Raw genomic sequence first — 15,896 nt, 5'->3', positions numbered from 1 at the left:
CTGTCCCCACTCCTCCCACTGTCCCCACTCCTCCCCTGTCCCACTCCTTCCTGTCCCCACTCCTCCCTTCTCCCACTCCTCCCCTGTCCTCACTCCTCCCCTGTCCCCACTCCTCCCCTGTCCCCACTCCTCCCCTGTCCCCACTCCTCCCCTGTCCCCACTCCTCCCCTGACCCCTCTCCTCCCCTGACCCCTCTCCTCCCCTGACCCCTCTCCTCCCCTGTCCCCTCTCCTCCCCTGTCCCCTCTCCTCCCCTCTCCCACTCCTCCCCTGTCCCACTCCTCCCCTCTCCCAACACCTCCCCTCTCCCACTCCTCCACTCTCCCCCTCATCCCCTGTACCTGCTCCCCTGTCCCACTCCTCCCCTGTCCCACTCCTCCCCTGTCCCACTCCTCCCCTGTCCCACTCCTCCCCTGTCCCACTCCTCCCCTGTCCCCACTCCTCCCCTGTCCCCACTCCTCCCCTGTCCCCACTCCTCCCCTGTCCCCACTCCTCCCCTCTCCCCACTCCTCCCCTGTCCCCACTCCTCCCCTGTCCCCACTCCTCCCCTGTCCCACTCCTCCCCCTCCCCAATCCTCCCCGTCACCACTCCTCCCCATCCCCACTCCTCCCCTCCCCCTCCTCCAATGTCCCAGTCCTCCCCGTCCCCACTCCTCCTCATCCCCACTCCTCCCCGTCCCCACTACTCCCCCGTCCCCACTCCTCCCCCGTCCCCACTCCTCTCCCGTCCCCCCTCCTCCCCCGTCCCCCCTCCTCCCCTGTCACCCCTCCTCCCCGTCCCCCCTCCTCCCCAGTCCCCCCCTCCTCCCCTGTCCCCCCTCCTCCCCTGTCCCACTCCTCCCCTGTCCCACTCCTCCCCTGTCCCACTCCTCCCCTGTCCCACTCCTCCCCTGTCCCACTCCTCCCCTGTCCCACTCCTCCCCGTCCCCACTCCTCCCCGTCCCCACTCCTCCCCGTCCCCACTCCACCCCGTCCCCACTCCTCCCCGTCCCCACTCCTCCCCGTCCCCACTCCTCCCCGTCCCCATTCCTCCCCTGTCCCCACTCCTCCCTCCCACTACTCCCCGTCCCCACTCCTCCCCTGTCCCCCTCCTCCCCTCCCCCACCTCCCCTCCCACTCCTCCTCCCCCACTCTTCCCCTCCTCCCCTGTACCTCCTCCCCTGTACCTCCTCCCCTGTACCTCCTCCCCTTTACCTCCTCCCCTGTACCTCCTCCCCTGTACCTCCTCCCCTGTACCTCCTCCCCTGTACCTCCTCCCCTGTACCTCCTCCCCTGTACCTCCTCCCCTGTCCCGCTCCTCCCCTGTCCCGCTCCTCCCCTGTCCCGCTCCTCCCCTGTCCCGCTCCTCCCCTGTCCCGCTCCTCCCCTGTCCCGCTCCTCCCCTGTCCCGCTCCTCCCCTGTCCCGCTCCTCCCCTGTCCCGCTCCTCCCCTGTCCCGCTCCTCCCCTGTCCCGCTCCTCCCCTGTCCCCCTCCTCCCCTGTCCCCGCTCCTTCCCTCTCCCGCTCCTCCCCTGTCCCGCTCCTCCACTGTCCCGCTCCTCCCCTGTCCCGCTCCTCCCCTGTCCCCGCTCCTCCCCTCTCCCGCTCCTCCCCTGTCCCGCTCCTCCCCTGTCCCCGCTCCTCCCCTGTCCCCGCTCCTCCCCTGTCCCCACTCCTCCCCTGTCCCCACTCCTCCCCTGTCCCCACTCCTCCCCCTGTCCCACTCCTCCCCTGTCCCCCTCCTCCCCTGTCCCCCTCCTCCCCTGTCCCCCTCCTCCCCTGTCCCCACTCCTCCCTGTCCCCACTCCTCACTGTCCCCCACTCCTCCCTGTCCCCACTCCTCCCAGTCCCCACTCCTCCCAGTCCCCACTCCTCCCAGTCCCCACTCCTCCCCTATCCCCACTCCTCCCCTATCCCCACTCCTCCCCTATCCCCACTCCTCCCCTATCCCCACTCCTCTCCTATCCCCACTCCTCCCCTATCCCCACTCCTCCCATCCCCCTCCTCCCCTGTCCCCCTCCTCCCCTGTCCCACTCCTCCCCTGTCCCCACTCCTCCCCTCTCCAACTCCTCTCCTCTCCAACTCCTCCCCTCTCCCCACTCCTCCCCTCTCCCCACTCCTCCCCTGTCCCCACTCCTCCCCTGTCCCCACTCCTCCCCTGTCCCCACTCCTCCCCTGTCCCCACTCATCCCCTGTCCCCACTCCTCCCTGTCCCACTCCTCCCCCTCCCCAATCCTCCCCGTCACCACTCCTCCCCCGTCCCCCCTCCTCCCCCGTCCCCCCTCCTCCCCCGTCCCCCCTCCTCCCCCGTCCCCCCTCCTCCCCTGTCCCACTCCTCCCCTCCCCCTCCTCCAATGTCCCAGTCCTCCCCGTCCCCACTCCACCCCGTCCCCACTCCTCCCCGTCCCCACTCCTCCCCGTCCCCACTCCTCCCCCGTCCCCACTCCTCCCCCGTCCCCCCTCCTCCCCCGTCCCCCCTCCTCCCCCGTCCCCCCTCATCCCCCGTCCCCCCTCCTCCCCCGTCCCCCCTCCTCCCCCGTCCCCCCTCCTCCCCCGTCCCCCCTCCTCCCCCGTCCCCCCTCCTCCCCCGTCCCCCCTCCTCCCCCGTCCCACTCCTCCCCCGTCCCACTCCTCCCCCGTCCCTCTCCTCCCCCGTCCCACTCCTCCCCTGTCCCCACTCCTCCCCGTCCCCACTCCTCCCCTCCCCCCACCTTCCCTGCCACTCCTCCTCCCCACTCTCCGCCTCCTCCCCTGTACCTCCTCCCCTCCCACTACTCCCCTGTCCACCTCCTCCCGTCCCCCCAGCTCCCCTCCCACTCCTCCTCCCCCACTCTCCCCTGTACCTCCTCCCCTGTCCTCCTCTCCTGTCCCCCTCCTCCTCTCCCCCCACCTTCCCTCCCAATCCTCCTCCCCACTCTCCCCCTCCTCCCCCACTCTCACACCTCCCCGTCCCCACTCCTCCCCTGTCCCCCTCCTCCCCTCCCCCCACCTCCCCTCCCAATCCTCCTCCCCACTCTCCCCCTCCTCCCCTGTACCTCCTCCCCTCCCACTCCTCCCCTGTCCCCCTCCTCCCCACCCCCCAACCTTCCCTCCCACTCCGCCTCCCCCACTCTCCCCCTCCTCCCCTGTACCTCCTCCCCTCCCATTCCTCCCCTGTCCCCCTCTCCTGTCCCCCTCCTCCCAACCCCACCACCTTCCCTCCCACCACTCCTCCCCCACACTAACACCTCCCCGTCCCCACTCCTCCCCTGTCCCCACTCCTCCCACTGTCCCCACTCCTCCCCTGTCCCACTCCTTCCTGTCCCCACTCCTCCCTTCTCCCACTCCTCCCCTGTCCCCACTCCTCCCCTGTCCCCACTCCTCCCCCTGTCCCCACTCCTCCCCTGTCCCCACTCCTCCCCTGTCCCCACTCCTCCCCTGACCCCTCTCCTCCCCTGTCCCCTCTCCTCCCCTGTCCCCTCTCCTCCCCTGTCCCCACTCCTCCCCTCTCCCACTCCTCCCCTCTCCCACTCCTCCCCTCTCCCAACACCTCCCCTCTCCCACTCCTCCCCTCTCCCACTCCTCCCCTCTCCCACTCCTCCCCTCTCCCACTCCTCCCCACTCCCACTCCTCCCCACTCCCACTCCTCCACTCTCCCCCTCATCCCCTGTACCTGCTCCCCTGTCCCACTCCTCCCCTGTCCCACTCCTCCCCTGTCCCACTCCTCCCCTGTCCCACTCCTCCCCTGTCCCCACTCCTCCCCTCTCCCCACTCCTCCCCTGTCCCCACTCCTCCCCTGTCCCCACTCCTCCCCTGTCCCCACTCCTCCCCTGTCCCCACTCCTCCCCTGTCCCCACTCCTCCCCTGTCCCACTCCTCCCCCTCCCCAATCCTCCCCGTCACCACTCCTCCCCATCCCCACTCCTCCCCTCCCCCTCCTCCAATGTCCCAGTCCTCCCCGTCCCCACTCCTCCTCGTCCCCACTCCTCCCCGTCCCCACTCCTCCCCCGTCCCCACTCCTCCCCCCGTCCCCACTCCTCTCCCGTCCCCCCTCCTCCCCCGTCCCCCCTCCTCCCCTGTCCCCCCTCCTCCCCCGTCCCCCCTCCTCCCCCGTCCCCCCCTCCTCCCCCGTCCCCCCCTCCTCCCCTCTCCCCCCTCCTCCCCTGTCCCACTCCTCCCCTGTCCCACTCCTCCCCTAACCACTCCTCCCCTGTCCCACTCCTCCCCTGTCCCACTCCTCCCCGTCCCCACTCCTCCCCGTCCCCACTCCTCCCCGTCCCCACTCCTCCCCGTCCCCACTCCTCCCCGTCCCCACTCCTCCCCTGTCCCCACTCCTCCCTCCCACTACTCCCCGTCCCCACTCCTCCCCTGTCCCCCTCCTCCCCTCCCCCACCTCCCCTCCCACTCCTCCTCCCCCACTCTTCCCCTCCTCCCCTGTACCTCCTCCCCTGTACCTCCTCCCCTGTACCTCCTCCCCTGTACCTCCTCCCCTGTACCTCCCCTGTACCTCCTCCCCTGTACCTCCTCCCCTGTACCTCCTCCCCTGTCCCGCTCCTCCCCTGTCCCGCTCCTCCCCTGTCCCGCTCCTCCCCTGTCCCCCTCCTCCCCTGTCCCCGCTCCTTCCCTCTCCCGCTCCTCCCCTGTCCCGCTCCTCCCCTGTCCCGCTCCTCCCCTGTCCCGCTCCTCCCCTGTCCCCGCTCCTCCCCTCTCCCGCTCCTCCCCTGTCCCGCTCCTCCCCTGTCCCCACTCCTCCCCTGTCCCACTCCTCCCCTGTCCCACTCCTCCCCTGTCCCACTCCTCCCCTGTCCCCACTCCTCCCCTGTCCCCACTCCAACCCTGACCCCACTCCTCCCCTGTCCCCACTCCTCCCCTGTCCCCACTCCTCCCCTGTCCCCACTCCTCCCCTGTCCCCACTCCCCCAGTCCCTACTCCTCCCCTCACCCCACTCCTCCCCTCACCCCACTCCTCCCCTCACCCCTCTCCTCCCCTGTCCCCACTCCTCCCCTGTCACCACTCCTCCCCACCCCCCACCTTCCCTCCCACTCCTCCTCCCCACTCTCCCCCTCCTCCCCTGTACCTCCTCCCCTGTCCCCCTCCTCCCCTGTCCCCCTCCTCCCCGGTCCCCCTCCTCCCCGGTCCCCCTCCTCCCTGTCCCCACTCCTCCCTGTCCCCACTCCTCCCTGTCCCCACTCCTCCCTGTCCCCACTCCTCCCCTGTCCCCACTCCTCCCCTGTCCCCACTCCTCCCCTGTCCCCACTCCTCCCCTGTCCCCACTCCTCCCCTGTCCCCCTCCTCCCCTGTCCCCCTCCTCCCCTGTCCCACTCCTCCCCGTCCCCACTCCTCCCCGTCCCCACTCCTCCCCGTCCCCACTCCTCCCCGTCCCCACTCCTCCCCGTCCCCATTCCTCCCCTGTCCCCACTCCTCCCTCCCACTACTCCCCGTCCCCACTCCTCCCCTGTCCCCCTCCTCCCCTCCCCCACCTCCCCTCCCACTCCTCCTCCCCCACTCTTCCCCTCCTCCCCTGTACCTCCTCCCCTGTACCTCCTCCCCTGTACCTCCTCCCCTGTACCTCCTCCCCTGTACCTCCTCCCCTGTACCTCCTCCCCTGTCCCGCTCCTCCCCTGTCCCGCTCCTCCCCTGTCCCGCTCCTCCCCTGTCCCGCTCCTCCCCTGTCCCGCTCCTCCCCTGTCCCGCTCCTCCCCTGTCCCGCTCCTCCCCTGTCCCGCTCCTCCCCTGTCCCGCTCCTCCCCTGTCCCGCTCCTCCCCTGTCCCGCTCCTCCCCTGTCCCGCTCCTCCCCTGTCCCGCTCCTCCCCTGTCCCGCTCCTCCCCTGTCCCCCTCCTCCCCTGTCCCCCTCCTCCCCTGTCCCCGCTCCTCCCCTGTCCCGCTCCTCCCCTGTCCCGCTCCTCCCCTGTCCCGCTCCTCCCCTGTCCCGCTCCTCCCCTGTCCCCGCTCCTCCCCTCTCCCGCTCCTCCCCTGTCCCGCTCCTCCCCTGTCCCCACTCCTCCCCTGTCCCACTCCTCCCCTGTCCCACTCCTCCCCTGTCCCACTCCTCCCCTGTCCCACTCCTCCCCTGTCCCCACTCCTCCCCTGTCCCCACTCCTCCCCTGTCCCCACTCCTCCCCTGTCCCCACTCCTCCCCCTGTCCCCACTCCCCCAGTCCCTACTCCCCCTGTCCCTACTCCTCCCCTCACCCCACTCCTCCCCTCACCCCTCTCCTCCCCTGTCCCCACTCCTCCCCTGTCACCACTCCTCCACTGCCACTCCTCCCCTCCCCCCACCTTCCCTCCCACTCCTCCTCCCCACTCTCCCCCTCCTCCCCTGTACCTCCTCCCCTGTACCTCCTCCCCTGTTCCTCCTCCCCTGTCCCCCTCCTCCCCTGTCCCCCTCCTCCCCGGTCCCCCTCCTCCCCGGTCCCCCTCCTCCCCGGTCCCCCTCCTCCCCGGTCCCCCTCCTCCCCGGTCCCCCTCCTCCCTGTCCCCACTCCTCCCTGTCCCCACTCCTCCCTGTCCCCACTCCTCCCTGTCCCCACTCCTCCCCTGTCCCCACTCCTCCCCTGTCCCCACTCCTCCCTGTCCCCACTCCTCCCTGTCCCCACTCCTCCCAGTCCCCCACTCCTCCCCTATCCCCACTCCTCCCATCCCCCTCCTCCCCTGTCCCCCTCCTCCCCTGTCCCCCTCCTCCCCTGTCCCCCTCCTCCCCTGTCCCACTCCTCCCCTGTCCCCACTCCTCCCCTCTCCAACTCCTCCCCTCTCCCCACTCCTCCCCTGTCCCCACTCCTCCCCTGTCCCCACTCCTCCCCTGTCCCCACTCCTCCCCTGTCCCACTCCTCCCCCTCCCCAATCCTCCCCGTCACCACTCCTCCCCATCCCCACTCCTCCCCTCCCCCTCCTCCAATGTCCCAGTCCTCCCCGTCCCCACTCCTCCTCGTCCCCACTCCTCCCCGTCCCCCACTCCTCCCCGTCCCCACTCCTCCCCCGTCCCCACTCCTCCCCCGTTCCCCCTCCTCCCCCGTCCCCCCTCCTCCCCCGTCCCCCCTCCTCCCCCGTCCCCCCTCCTCCCCCGTCCCCCCTCCTCCCCCGTCCCCCCTCCTCCCCCGTCCCCCCTCCTCCCCCGTCCCCCCTCCTCCCCCGTCCCCCCCTCCTCCCCCGTCCCACTCCTCCCCTGTCCCACTCCTCCCCTGTCCCACTCCTCCCCGTCCCCACTCCTCCCCGTCCCCACTCCTCCCCTGTCCCCACTCCTCCCCGTCCCCACTCCTCCCCTGTCCCCACTCCTCCCCCTCCCCCCACCTTCCCTCCCACTCCTCCTCCCCACTCTCCGCCTCCTCCCCTGTACCTCCTCCCCTCCCACTACTCCCCTGTCCACCTCCTCCCGTCCCCCCAGCTCCCCTCCCACTCCTCCTCCCCCACTCTCCCCTGTACCTCCTCCCCTGTCCCCCTCCTCCTCTCCCCCCACCTTCCCTCCCAATCCTCCTCCCCACTCTCCCCCTCCTCCCCCACTCTCACAACTCCCCGTCCCCACTCCTCCCCTGTCCCCCTCCTCCCCTCCCAATCCTCCTCCCCACTCTCCCCCTCCTCCCCTGTACCTCCTCCCCTCCCACTCCTCCCCTGTCCCCCTCCTCCCCACCCCCCAACCTTCCCTCCCGCTCCGCCTCCCCCACTCTCCCCCTCCTCCCCTGTACCTCCTCCCCTCCCATTCCTCCCCTGTCCCCCTCTCCTGTCCCCCTCCTCCCCACCCCACCACCTTCCCTCCCACCACTCCTCCCCCACACTCACACCTCCCCGTCCCCACTCCTCCCCTGTCCCCCACTCCTCCCCTGTCCCACTCCTCCCCTGTCCCACTCCTCCCCTGTCCCCACTCCTCCCCTGTCCCCACTCCTCCCCTGTCCCCACTCCTCCCCTGTCCCCCCTCCTCCCCTGTCCCCCCTCCTCCCGTCCCCATTCCTCCCCTCTCCCACTCCTCCCCTCTCCCACCCCTCTCCCCCTCCTCCCCTGTCCCCCCTCCTCCCCTGTCCCCCCTCCTCCCCTGTCCCCCCTCCTCCCCTGTTCCCCCTCCTCCCCTGTCCCCCCTCCTCCCGTCCCCACTCCTCCCCTGTCCCACTCCTCCCCTGTCCCACTCCTCCCGTCCCCACTCCTCCCCTCTCCCACCCCTCTTCCCCTCCTCCCCTGTCCCCCCCCTCTCCCCCTCCTCCCCTGTCCCCCCTCCTCCCCTGTCCCCACTCCTCCCCTGTCCCCACTCCTCCCCTGTCCCCACTCCTCCCCTGTCCCCACTCCTCCCCTGTCCCCCCTCCTCCCCTGTCCCCCTCCTCCCCTGTCCCACTCCTCCCCGTCCCCACTCCTCCCAGTCCCCACTCCTCCCCGTCCCCACTCCTCCCCGTCCCCATTCCTCCCCTGTCCCCACTCCTCCCTCCCACTACTCCCCGTCCCCACTCCTCCCCTGTCCCCCTCCTCCCCTCCCCCACCTCCCCTCCCACTCCTCCTCCCCACTCTTCCCCTCCTCCCCTGTACCTCCTCCCCTGTACCTCCTCCCCTGTACCTCCTCCCCTGTACCTCCTCCCCTGTACCTCCTCCCCTGTCCCGCTCCTCCCTGTCCCGCTCCTCCCCTGTCCCGCTCCTCCCCTGTCCCGCTCCTCCCCTGTCCCGCTCCTCCCCTGTCCCGCTCCTCCCCTGTCCCGCTCCTCCCCTGTCCCGCTCCTCCCCTGTCCCGCTCCTCCCCTGTCCCGCTCCTCCCCTGTCCCGCTCCTCCCCTGTCCCGCTCCTCCCCTGTCCCGCTCCTCCCCTGTCCCGCTCCTCCCCTGTCCCCGCTCCTCCCCTGTCCCCCTCCTCCCCTGTCCCCCTCCTCCCCTGTCCCCGCTCCTCCCCTGTCCCGCTCCTCCCCTGTCCCGCTCCTCCCCTGTCCCGCTCCTCCCCTGTCCCGCTCCTCCCCTGTCCCCGCTCCTCCCCTCTCCGCTCCTCCCCTGTCCCGCTCCTCCCCTCTCCCGCTCCTCCCCTGTCCCGCTCCTCCCCTGTCCCCCACTCCTCCCCTGTCCCACTCCTCCCCTGTCCCACTCCTCCCCTGTCCCACTCCTCCCCTGTCCCACTCCTCCCCTGTCCCCACTCCTCCCCTGTCCCCACTCCTCCCCTGTCCCCACTCCTCCCCTGTCCCCACTCCTCCCCTGTCCCCACTCCTCCCCTGTCCCCACTCCTCCCCTGTCCCCACTCCCCCAGTCCCTACTCCCCCTGTCCCTACTCCTCCCCTCACCCCACTCCTCCCCTCACCCCTCTCCTCCCCTGTCCCCACTCCTCCCCTGTCACCACTCCTCCACTGCCACTCCTCCCCTCCCCCCACCTTCCCTCCCACTCCTCCTCCCCACTCTCCCCCTCCTCCCCTGTACCTCCTCCCCTGTACCTCCTCCCCTGTTCCTCCTCCCCTGTCCCCCTCCTCCCCTGTCCCCCTCCTCCCCGGTCCCCCTCCTCCCCGGTCCCCCTCCTCCCCGGTCCCCCTCCTCCCGGTCCCCCTCCTCCCCGGTCCCCCTCCTCCCCGGTCCCCCCTCCTCCCTGTCCCCACTCCTCCCTGTCCCCACTCCTCCCTGTCCCCACTCCTCCCTGTCCCCACTCCTCCCTGTCCCCACTCCTCCCCTGTCCCCACTCCTCCCCTGTCCCCACTCCTCCCCTGTCCCCACTCCTCCCTGTCCCCACTCCTCCCTGTCCCCACTCCTCCCAGTCCCCACTCCTCCCCTATCCCCACTCCTCCCATCCCCCTCCTCCCCTGTCCCCCTCCTCCCCTGTCCCCCTCCTCCCCTGTCCCCCTCCTCCCCTGTCCCACTCCTCCCCTGTCCCCACTCCTCCCCTCTCCAACTCCTCCCCTCTCCCCACTCCTCCCCTGTCCCCACTCCTCCCCTGTCCCCACTCCTCCCCTGTCCCCACTCCTCCCCTGTCCCACTCCTCCCCCTCCCCAATCCTCCCCGTCACCACTCCTCCCCATCCCCACTCCTCCCCTCCCCCTCCTCCAATGTCCCAGTCCTCCCCGTCCCCACTCCTCCTCGTCCCCACTCCTCCCCGTCCCCACTCCTCCCCGTCCCCACTCCTCCCCGTCCCCACTCCTCCCCCCGTCCCCACTCCTCCCCCGTTCCCCCTCCTCCCCCGTCCCCCCTCCTCCCCCGTCCCCCCTCCTCCCCCGTCCCCCCTCCTCCCCCGTCCCCCCTCCTCCCCCGTCCCACTCCTCCCCCGTCCCACTCCTCCCCTGTCCCACTCCTCCCCGTCCCCACTCCTCCCCGTCCCCACTCCTCCCCTGTCCCCACTCCTCCCCGTCCCCACTCCTCCCCTGTCCCCACTCCTCCCCTCCCCCCACCTTCCCTCCCACTCCTCCTCCCCACTCTCCGCCTCCTCCCCTGTACCTCCTCCCCTCCCACTACTCCCCTGTCCACCTCCTCCCGTCCCCCCAGCTCCCCTCCCACTCCTCCTCCCCCACTCTCCCCTGTACCTCCTCCCCTGTCCCCCTCCTCCTCTCCCCCCCACCTTCCCTCCCAATCCTCCTCCCCACTCTCCCCCTCCTCCCCCACTCTCACAACTCCCCGTCCCCCACTCCTCCCCTGTCCCCCTCCTCCCCTCCCAATCCTCCTCCCCACTCTCCCCCTCCTCCCCTGTACCTCCTCCCCTCCCACTCCTCCCCTGTCCCCCTCCTCCCCACCCCCCAACCTTCCCTCCCGCTCCGCCTCCCCCACTCTCCCCCTCCTCCCCTGTACCTCCTCCCCTCCCATTCCTCCCCTGTCCCCCTCTCCTGTCCCCCTCCTCCCCACCCCACCACCTTCCCTCCCACCACTCCTCCCCCACACTCACACCTCCCCGTCCCCACTCCTCCCCTGTCCCCACTCCTCCCCTGTCCCACTCCTCCCCTGTCCCACTCCTCCCCTGTCCCCACTCCTCCCCTGTCCCCACTCCTCCCCTGTCCCCACTCCTCCCCTGTCCCCCCTCCTCCCCTGTCCCCCCTCCTCCCGTCCCCATTCCTCCCCTCTCCCACTCCTCCCCTCTCCCACCCCTCTCCCCCTCCTCCCCTGTCCCCCCTCCTCCCCTGTCCCCCCTCCTCCCCTGTCCCCCCTCCTCCCCTGTTCCCCCTCCTCCCCTGTCCCCCCTCCTCCCGTCCCCACTCCTCCCCTGTCCCACTCCTCCCCTGTCCCACTCCTCCCGTCCCCACTCCTCCCCTCTCCCACCCCTCTTCCCCTCCTCCCCTGTCCCCCCCCTCTCCCCCTCCTCCCCTGTCCCCCCTCCTCCCCTGTCCCCCCTCCTCCCCTGTCCCCCCTCCTCCCCTGTCCCCACTCCTCCCCTCTCCCCACTCCTCCCCTCTCCCTCCTCCCCTGACCCCACTCCTCCCCTGTCCACACTCCTCCCCTCTCCCACTCCTCCCCGTCCCCACTCCTCCCCTCCTCCTACCTTCTCTCCCCCACCTCCCCTCCCACTCCACCTCCCCACTCTCCCCTCCTCCCCTGTACCTCCTCCCCTCCCACTCCTCCCCTCCCCCCACCTTCCCTCCCCCACCTCACCTCCCACTCCTCCTCCCCACTCTCCCCCTCCTCCCCTGTACCTCCTCCCCTCCCACTCCTCCCCTGTCCCCCTCTCCTGTCCCCCTCCTCCCCTCCCCCCCACCTTCCCTCCCACTCCTCCTCCCCCACTCTCCCCCTCCTCCCCTGTACCTCCTCCCCTGTCCCACTCCTCCCCTGTCCCACTCCTCCCCTGTCCCACTCCTCCCCTGTCCCACTCCTCCCCTGTCCCACTCCTCCCCTGTCCCACTCCTCCCCGGCCCCACTCCGCCCCTCTCCCATTCCTCCCCTGTCCCCCCCTCCTCCCCTCTGCCCTCCTCCCCTCCCACTCCTCCTCCCCTACCTTCTTCCCCTCACCCCCTCCTACCCTGTACCTCCTCCCCATCCCCACTCCTCCCCTCTCCCTCCTCCAATGTCCCCCCTCCTCCCCTGTCCCCACTCCTCCCCATCCCCACTCCTCCCCTCCCCCTCCTTCCCCGTCCCCACTCCTCCCCTCCCACTCCTCCTCCCCTACCTTCCTTCACTCTCCCCCTCCTCTCCTGTACCTCCTCCCCGTCCCCACCTCCCCTCCCCCGCTTCCCCTCCCCCGCTTCCTCCTCCCCGTCCCCACTCCACCCCTCTCCCCCTCCTCCCTGTTCCCACTCCTCCCCTCTCCCCTTCTCTCTCAGCCCTTGTTCCATCCCCCATTCACTTCTCCCCCTTTCACCAGGTCACACCTCCCCTCTTCCCTATTGACACTGCCCCCACTCCCTCCTCCACTCCCCCTTCCACTTTCCACATGCTCTACACACCCCCCTTCCTCCCCCTACCACATTTGCCCTGTCCCCACTAATCCTTCCCACTTCCTCTCGCCTATCACCCAGTGGCTAAAAGCTGGCCCTGTCCCCTCACCTCCCCCCCCCCCCCCCCGTGTCCTGCCCCCAGTGCAGGCTGAGTTGGAGTGTGGGGCTGGAATCTCTGTTGTGTTGTCACAGGCCATCTTCAGGAACCGCAATCAGCCTTTCTGGGAGACGCCACCCTTGATCTGGGACGACATCAATAATGTGGGACTGCGGTGAGTCGGGCCAGCTGGGAAACGGGGACATGGGACAGATTCCCTTTCTTTCTTTCTCCCTTGCTCCTTCCTGACCATCCCCCTCACCCCCTGGGGTTGGTACCAACCCTCCCCTCCCCTGACGCTCTGGGATTGGAATAACCCTCCACTTACCCCCTGGGATTGGTACCACCCCTCCCCTGACCCTCTGGGGTTGGTACCACCCCTCCCCTCACACCCTGGGGTTGGTACCACCCCTCCCCTCACACCCTGGGGTTGGTATCACCCTCCCCTTACCCCCTGGGGTTTGTACCACCCCCCCTGACCCTCTGGGATTGGTAACCCCCTCCCCTGACCCCCTGGGGTTGGTACCACCCCTCCCCTGACCCTCTGGGGTTGGTACCCCCCCTCCCCTCCCCTCACACCCTGGGATTGGTACCACCCCTCCCCTGACCCTTGAGTTTGTACCACCCTCCCCTGACCCTCTGGGGTTGGTATCACCCTCCCCTGACCCCCTGGGGTTGGTACCACCCCTCCCCTCAACCTCTGGGATTGGTAGCACCCTTCCCCTCACACCCTGGGGTTGGTACCCCCCCCCCCCCTTACCCTCTGGGGTTGGTACCCCCCCCTCCCCTCACACCCTGGGGTTGGTACCCCCCCTCCCTTTACCCTCTGGGGTTGGTACCACCCCTCCCCTCACACCCTGGGGTTGGTACCCCCCCTCCCCTTACCCTCTGGGATTGGTACCCCCCTCCCCTCACACCCTGGGGTTGGTACCCCCCCTCCCCTTACCTTCTGGGGTTGGTACCCCCCTCCCCTCACCCTCTGGGGTTGGTAGCACCCCTCCCCTCACACCCTGGGGTTGGTACCCCACCTCCCCTTACCCTCTGGGGTTGGTACCCCCCCTCCCCTCACACCCTGGGGTTGGTACCCCCCTCCCCTTACCCACTGGGGTTGGTATCACCCCTCCCCTTACCCTCTGGGGTTGGTACCCCCCCTCCCCTCACACCCTGGGGTTGGTACCCCCCCTCCCCTTACCCTCTGGGGTTGGTATCACCCCTCCCCTCACACCCTGGGGTTGGTACCCCCCCTCCCCTTACCCTCTGGGGTTGGTATCACCCCTCCCCTTACCCTCTGGGGTTGGTACCCCCCCCTCCCCTTACCCTCTGGGGTTGGTATCACCCCTCCCCTGACCCTCTGGGTTTGGTATCACCCCTCCCCTGACCCTCTGGGGTTCGTACGACCCCGCACCTCCTCTCAACCTCTGGGATTGGTACCACCCCTCCCCTCACACCCTGGAGTTGGTATCAACCCTCCCCTCAACCTCTGGGATTGTTATCACCCTCCCCTTATCCCCTGGGGTTATCACCCTCCCCTCAACCTCTGGGATTGTTATCACCCTCCCCTTACCCCCTGGGGTTGTTATCACCCTCCCCTCAACCTCTGGGATTGGCATCACCCTCCCCTGACCCTCTGGGGTTAGTACCACCCCTCCACATCCCCTCACCCTCTGGGGTTGGTACCACCCCTCCCCTGACCCTCTGGAGTTGGTATCAACCCTCCCCTCAACCTCTGGGATTGTTATCACCCTCCCCTTACCCCCTGGGGTTATCACCCTCCCCTCAACCTCTGGGATTGTTATCACCCTCCCCTTACCCCCTGGGGTTGTTATCACCCTCCCCTCAACCTCTGGGATTGGCATCACCCTCCCCTGACCCTCTGGGGTTAGTACCACCCCTCCACATCCCCTCACCCCCTGGGGTCAGTACCACCCCTCCCATCACCCCCTGGGGTCAGTACCACCCCTCCCCATCCCCTCACCCCCTGGGGTCAGTACCACTCCCCTCCCCTCCCTTCTCCTCACTGTGGAGGTGCCAGAGGAAGGGGGTAGACACCTTCTAAGTGACGGAGCTCCCAATGGCGGGTGTGGAGGGGAGGCGGCCTTGGTGCATGGAAAAGACTGATGTCTGGAGGAGTATGAGACTTGGAGAGGTTCAGGATGGGGGGGTTGAAAGACTGAAGGGGGGGGGAAGGTCGAGGGTTTGTGGAGAGGCGAGGGAATGTGCTCACACCATTGACACCCCCTCTCTCTGCCCCCAGGGGTCACTACCTGTGCTCTGTGTACGGGGCCCGGATGATGGTGAAGGCGGGGAGGGGGTTGATCGTGGTCATCTCCTCCATGGGGGGCCTGAGATACACCTTCAACGTCGCCTACGGAGTGGGCAAGGCCGCGGTAGGTGTTGATTTCACCCCCTCATACCCTACTCTTCCCTCCCCTCAGACCCCCGTCTGTCCTCACCCCATCTCCTCTGACTCCCAGTCTCATCTCCCTTCCTTCCTCCACTCCCCTCACCCCTACTCATCTCAGTCCTCCAAACACCCCTCATCCCCCTCCCCTCACTTTCCCCATCCCCCCCTCATCCCAAACTCATCTCCCTCCCCTGTGCACCCATTCCCCCTCCCCTCACAGCTCACTATTCCCCTCTCACCCCTGTTCCATATACCCCAGCCCCCACCCAGGAAGACATCCCTGTCCCCCTCACACCTCGGTCTCTCCATTCCCCTTCCTCTCTCCCTCATCACTCACTGTCACACTCTCTTGCCTCCCCTCTCCCCCCCCCCCCCCCCATCCCGCAGTGTGACCGGCTGGCCCAGGACTGTGCGGTGGAGCTGAGGAGACATGGCGTCTCCTGCCTGTCGCTGTGGCCGGGGGCCGTCCGCACCGAGACCGCCATCAAACTCCTCGACGCCCCAGCGGAGACCCCCAGCGACGTGCAGGTCAGCGGGCCCCGCGGGATCCGGGCAGGGCGGTGGGGGGGGGGGGATTCACAGAGGGCGATCTGCCGAGATCTCCTGGGGTGGAGGTGGTGAGTACAGGTTGGGAGGAGGGTCGGTGGGGTGGGGAGTCTGGACGCAGGGCGGGGAGAGGGTGTGCTGAACCATTCCTGTGGCTCGGTTACAGATGGCCAAACTTATCAGCCGCGGGGAGACGCCGGAGATGAGCGGCCTCTGCATCGTTGCCTTGGCTACAGGTGAGAACCATTCAAACCCCCCCCATCTCCCACATCCCCCTCCCCTCCTCCCTCTTTTCACCCCCACCTCCCTCTCCCCACCTCTCCAAATGCCTCCCCTCCACACCCTCGTTCCACTCCCAGCCTGTCCCCTCACTCCGCCGAAGCCCTGTGACTTTGCCCCACTCCGCCAGGGTCAGCCTGACCCCGTGTTCAAAGTAAATTTATCATCAGCCCATAGAATTGTCCCTGTTTCCAACCCTGAGGTTCATTTTCCCCTGGGCATTCACAGTAAACATAATAGATTCAACGGAAAAACGACACGAGACACAGAGACAGACAAACCACCAATGTGCAAAAACAACAAGCTGTGAACATACAA

The 15,896-nt window shown here is 69.3% G+C and overlaps 2 protein-coding genes across 8 annotated transcripts in view; one reads left to right on the top strand and one right to left on the bottom strand.

The window, feature by feature from the left end:
• Positions 1-7,006, bottom strand: part of LOC132381554 (probable H/ACA ribonucleoprotein complex subunit 1) — a gene marked incomplete at both ends in the record, with an annotated part of 10,617 nt that extends 3,611 nt beyond the window's left edge. The window contains one exon of the mRNA XM_059951055.1: positions 6,950-7,006. Coding sequence (XP_059807038.1) covers positions 6,950-7,006 — 57 coding nt within the window. The remainder of the gene's footprint in view (positions 1-6,949) is intronic.
• dhrs1 (dehydrogenase/reductase (SDR family) member 1) overlaps positions 1-15,896 on the top strand; it is a 57,884-nt gene that overhangs the window by 34,833 nt on the left and 7,155 nt on the right. For all 7 annotated transcript variants that reach the window (XM_059951481.1, XM_059951480.1, XM_059951479.1 and 4 more), the window contains 4 exons: positions 12,445-12,524; positions 14,604-14,736; positions 15,141-15,281; positions 15,466-15,535. In XM_059951481.1, coding sequence (XP_059807464.1) covers positions 12,445-12,524; positions 14,604-14,736; positions 15,141-15,281; positions 15,466-15,535 — 424 coding nt within the window. The remainder of the gene's footprint in view (positions 1-12,444; positions 12,525-14,603; positions 14,737-15,140; positions 15,282-15,465; positions 15,536-15,896) is intronic.

This window comes from Hypanus sabinus, chromosome 26 (assembly GCF_030144855.1).
Source record: "Hypanus sabinus isolate sHypSab1 chromosome 26, sHypSab1.hap1, whole genome shotgun sequence".
Classification (NCBI taxonomy): domain Eukaryota; kingdom Metazoa; phylum Chordata; class Chondrichthyes; order Myliobatiformes; family Dasyatidae; genus Hypanus; species Hypanus sabinus.
The sequence above is the reverse complement of the archived record's forward strand: the minus strand, read 5'-3'. Positions and strand labels throughout refer to the sequence as shown.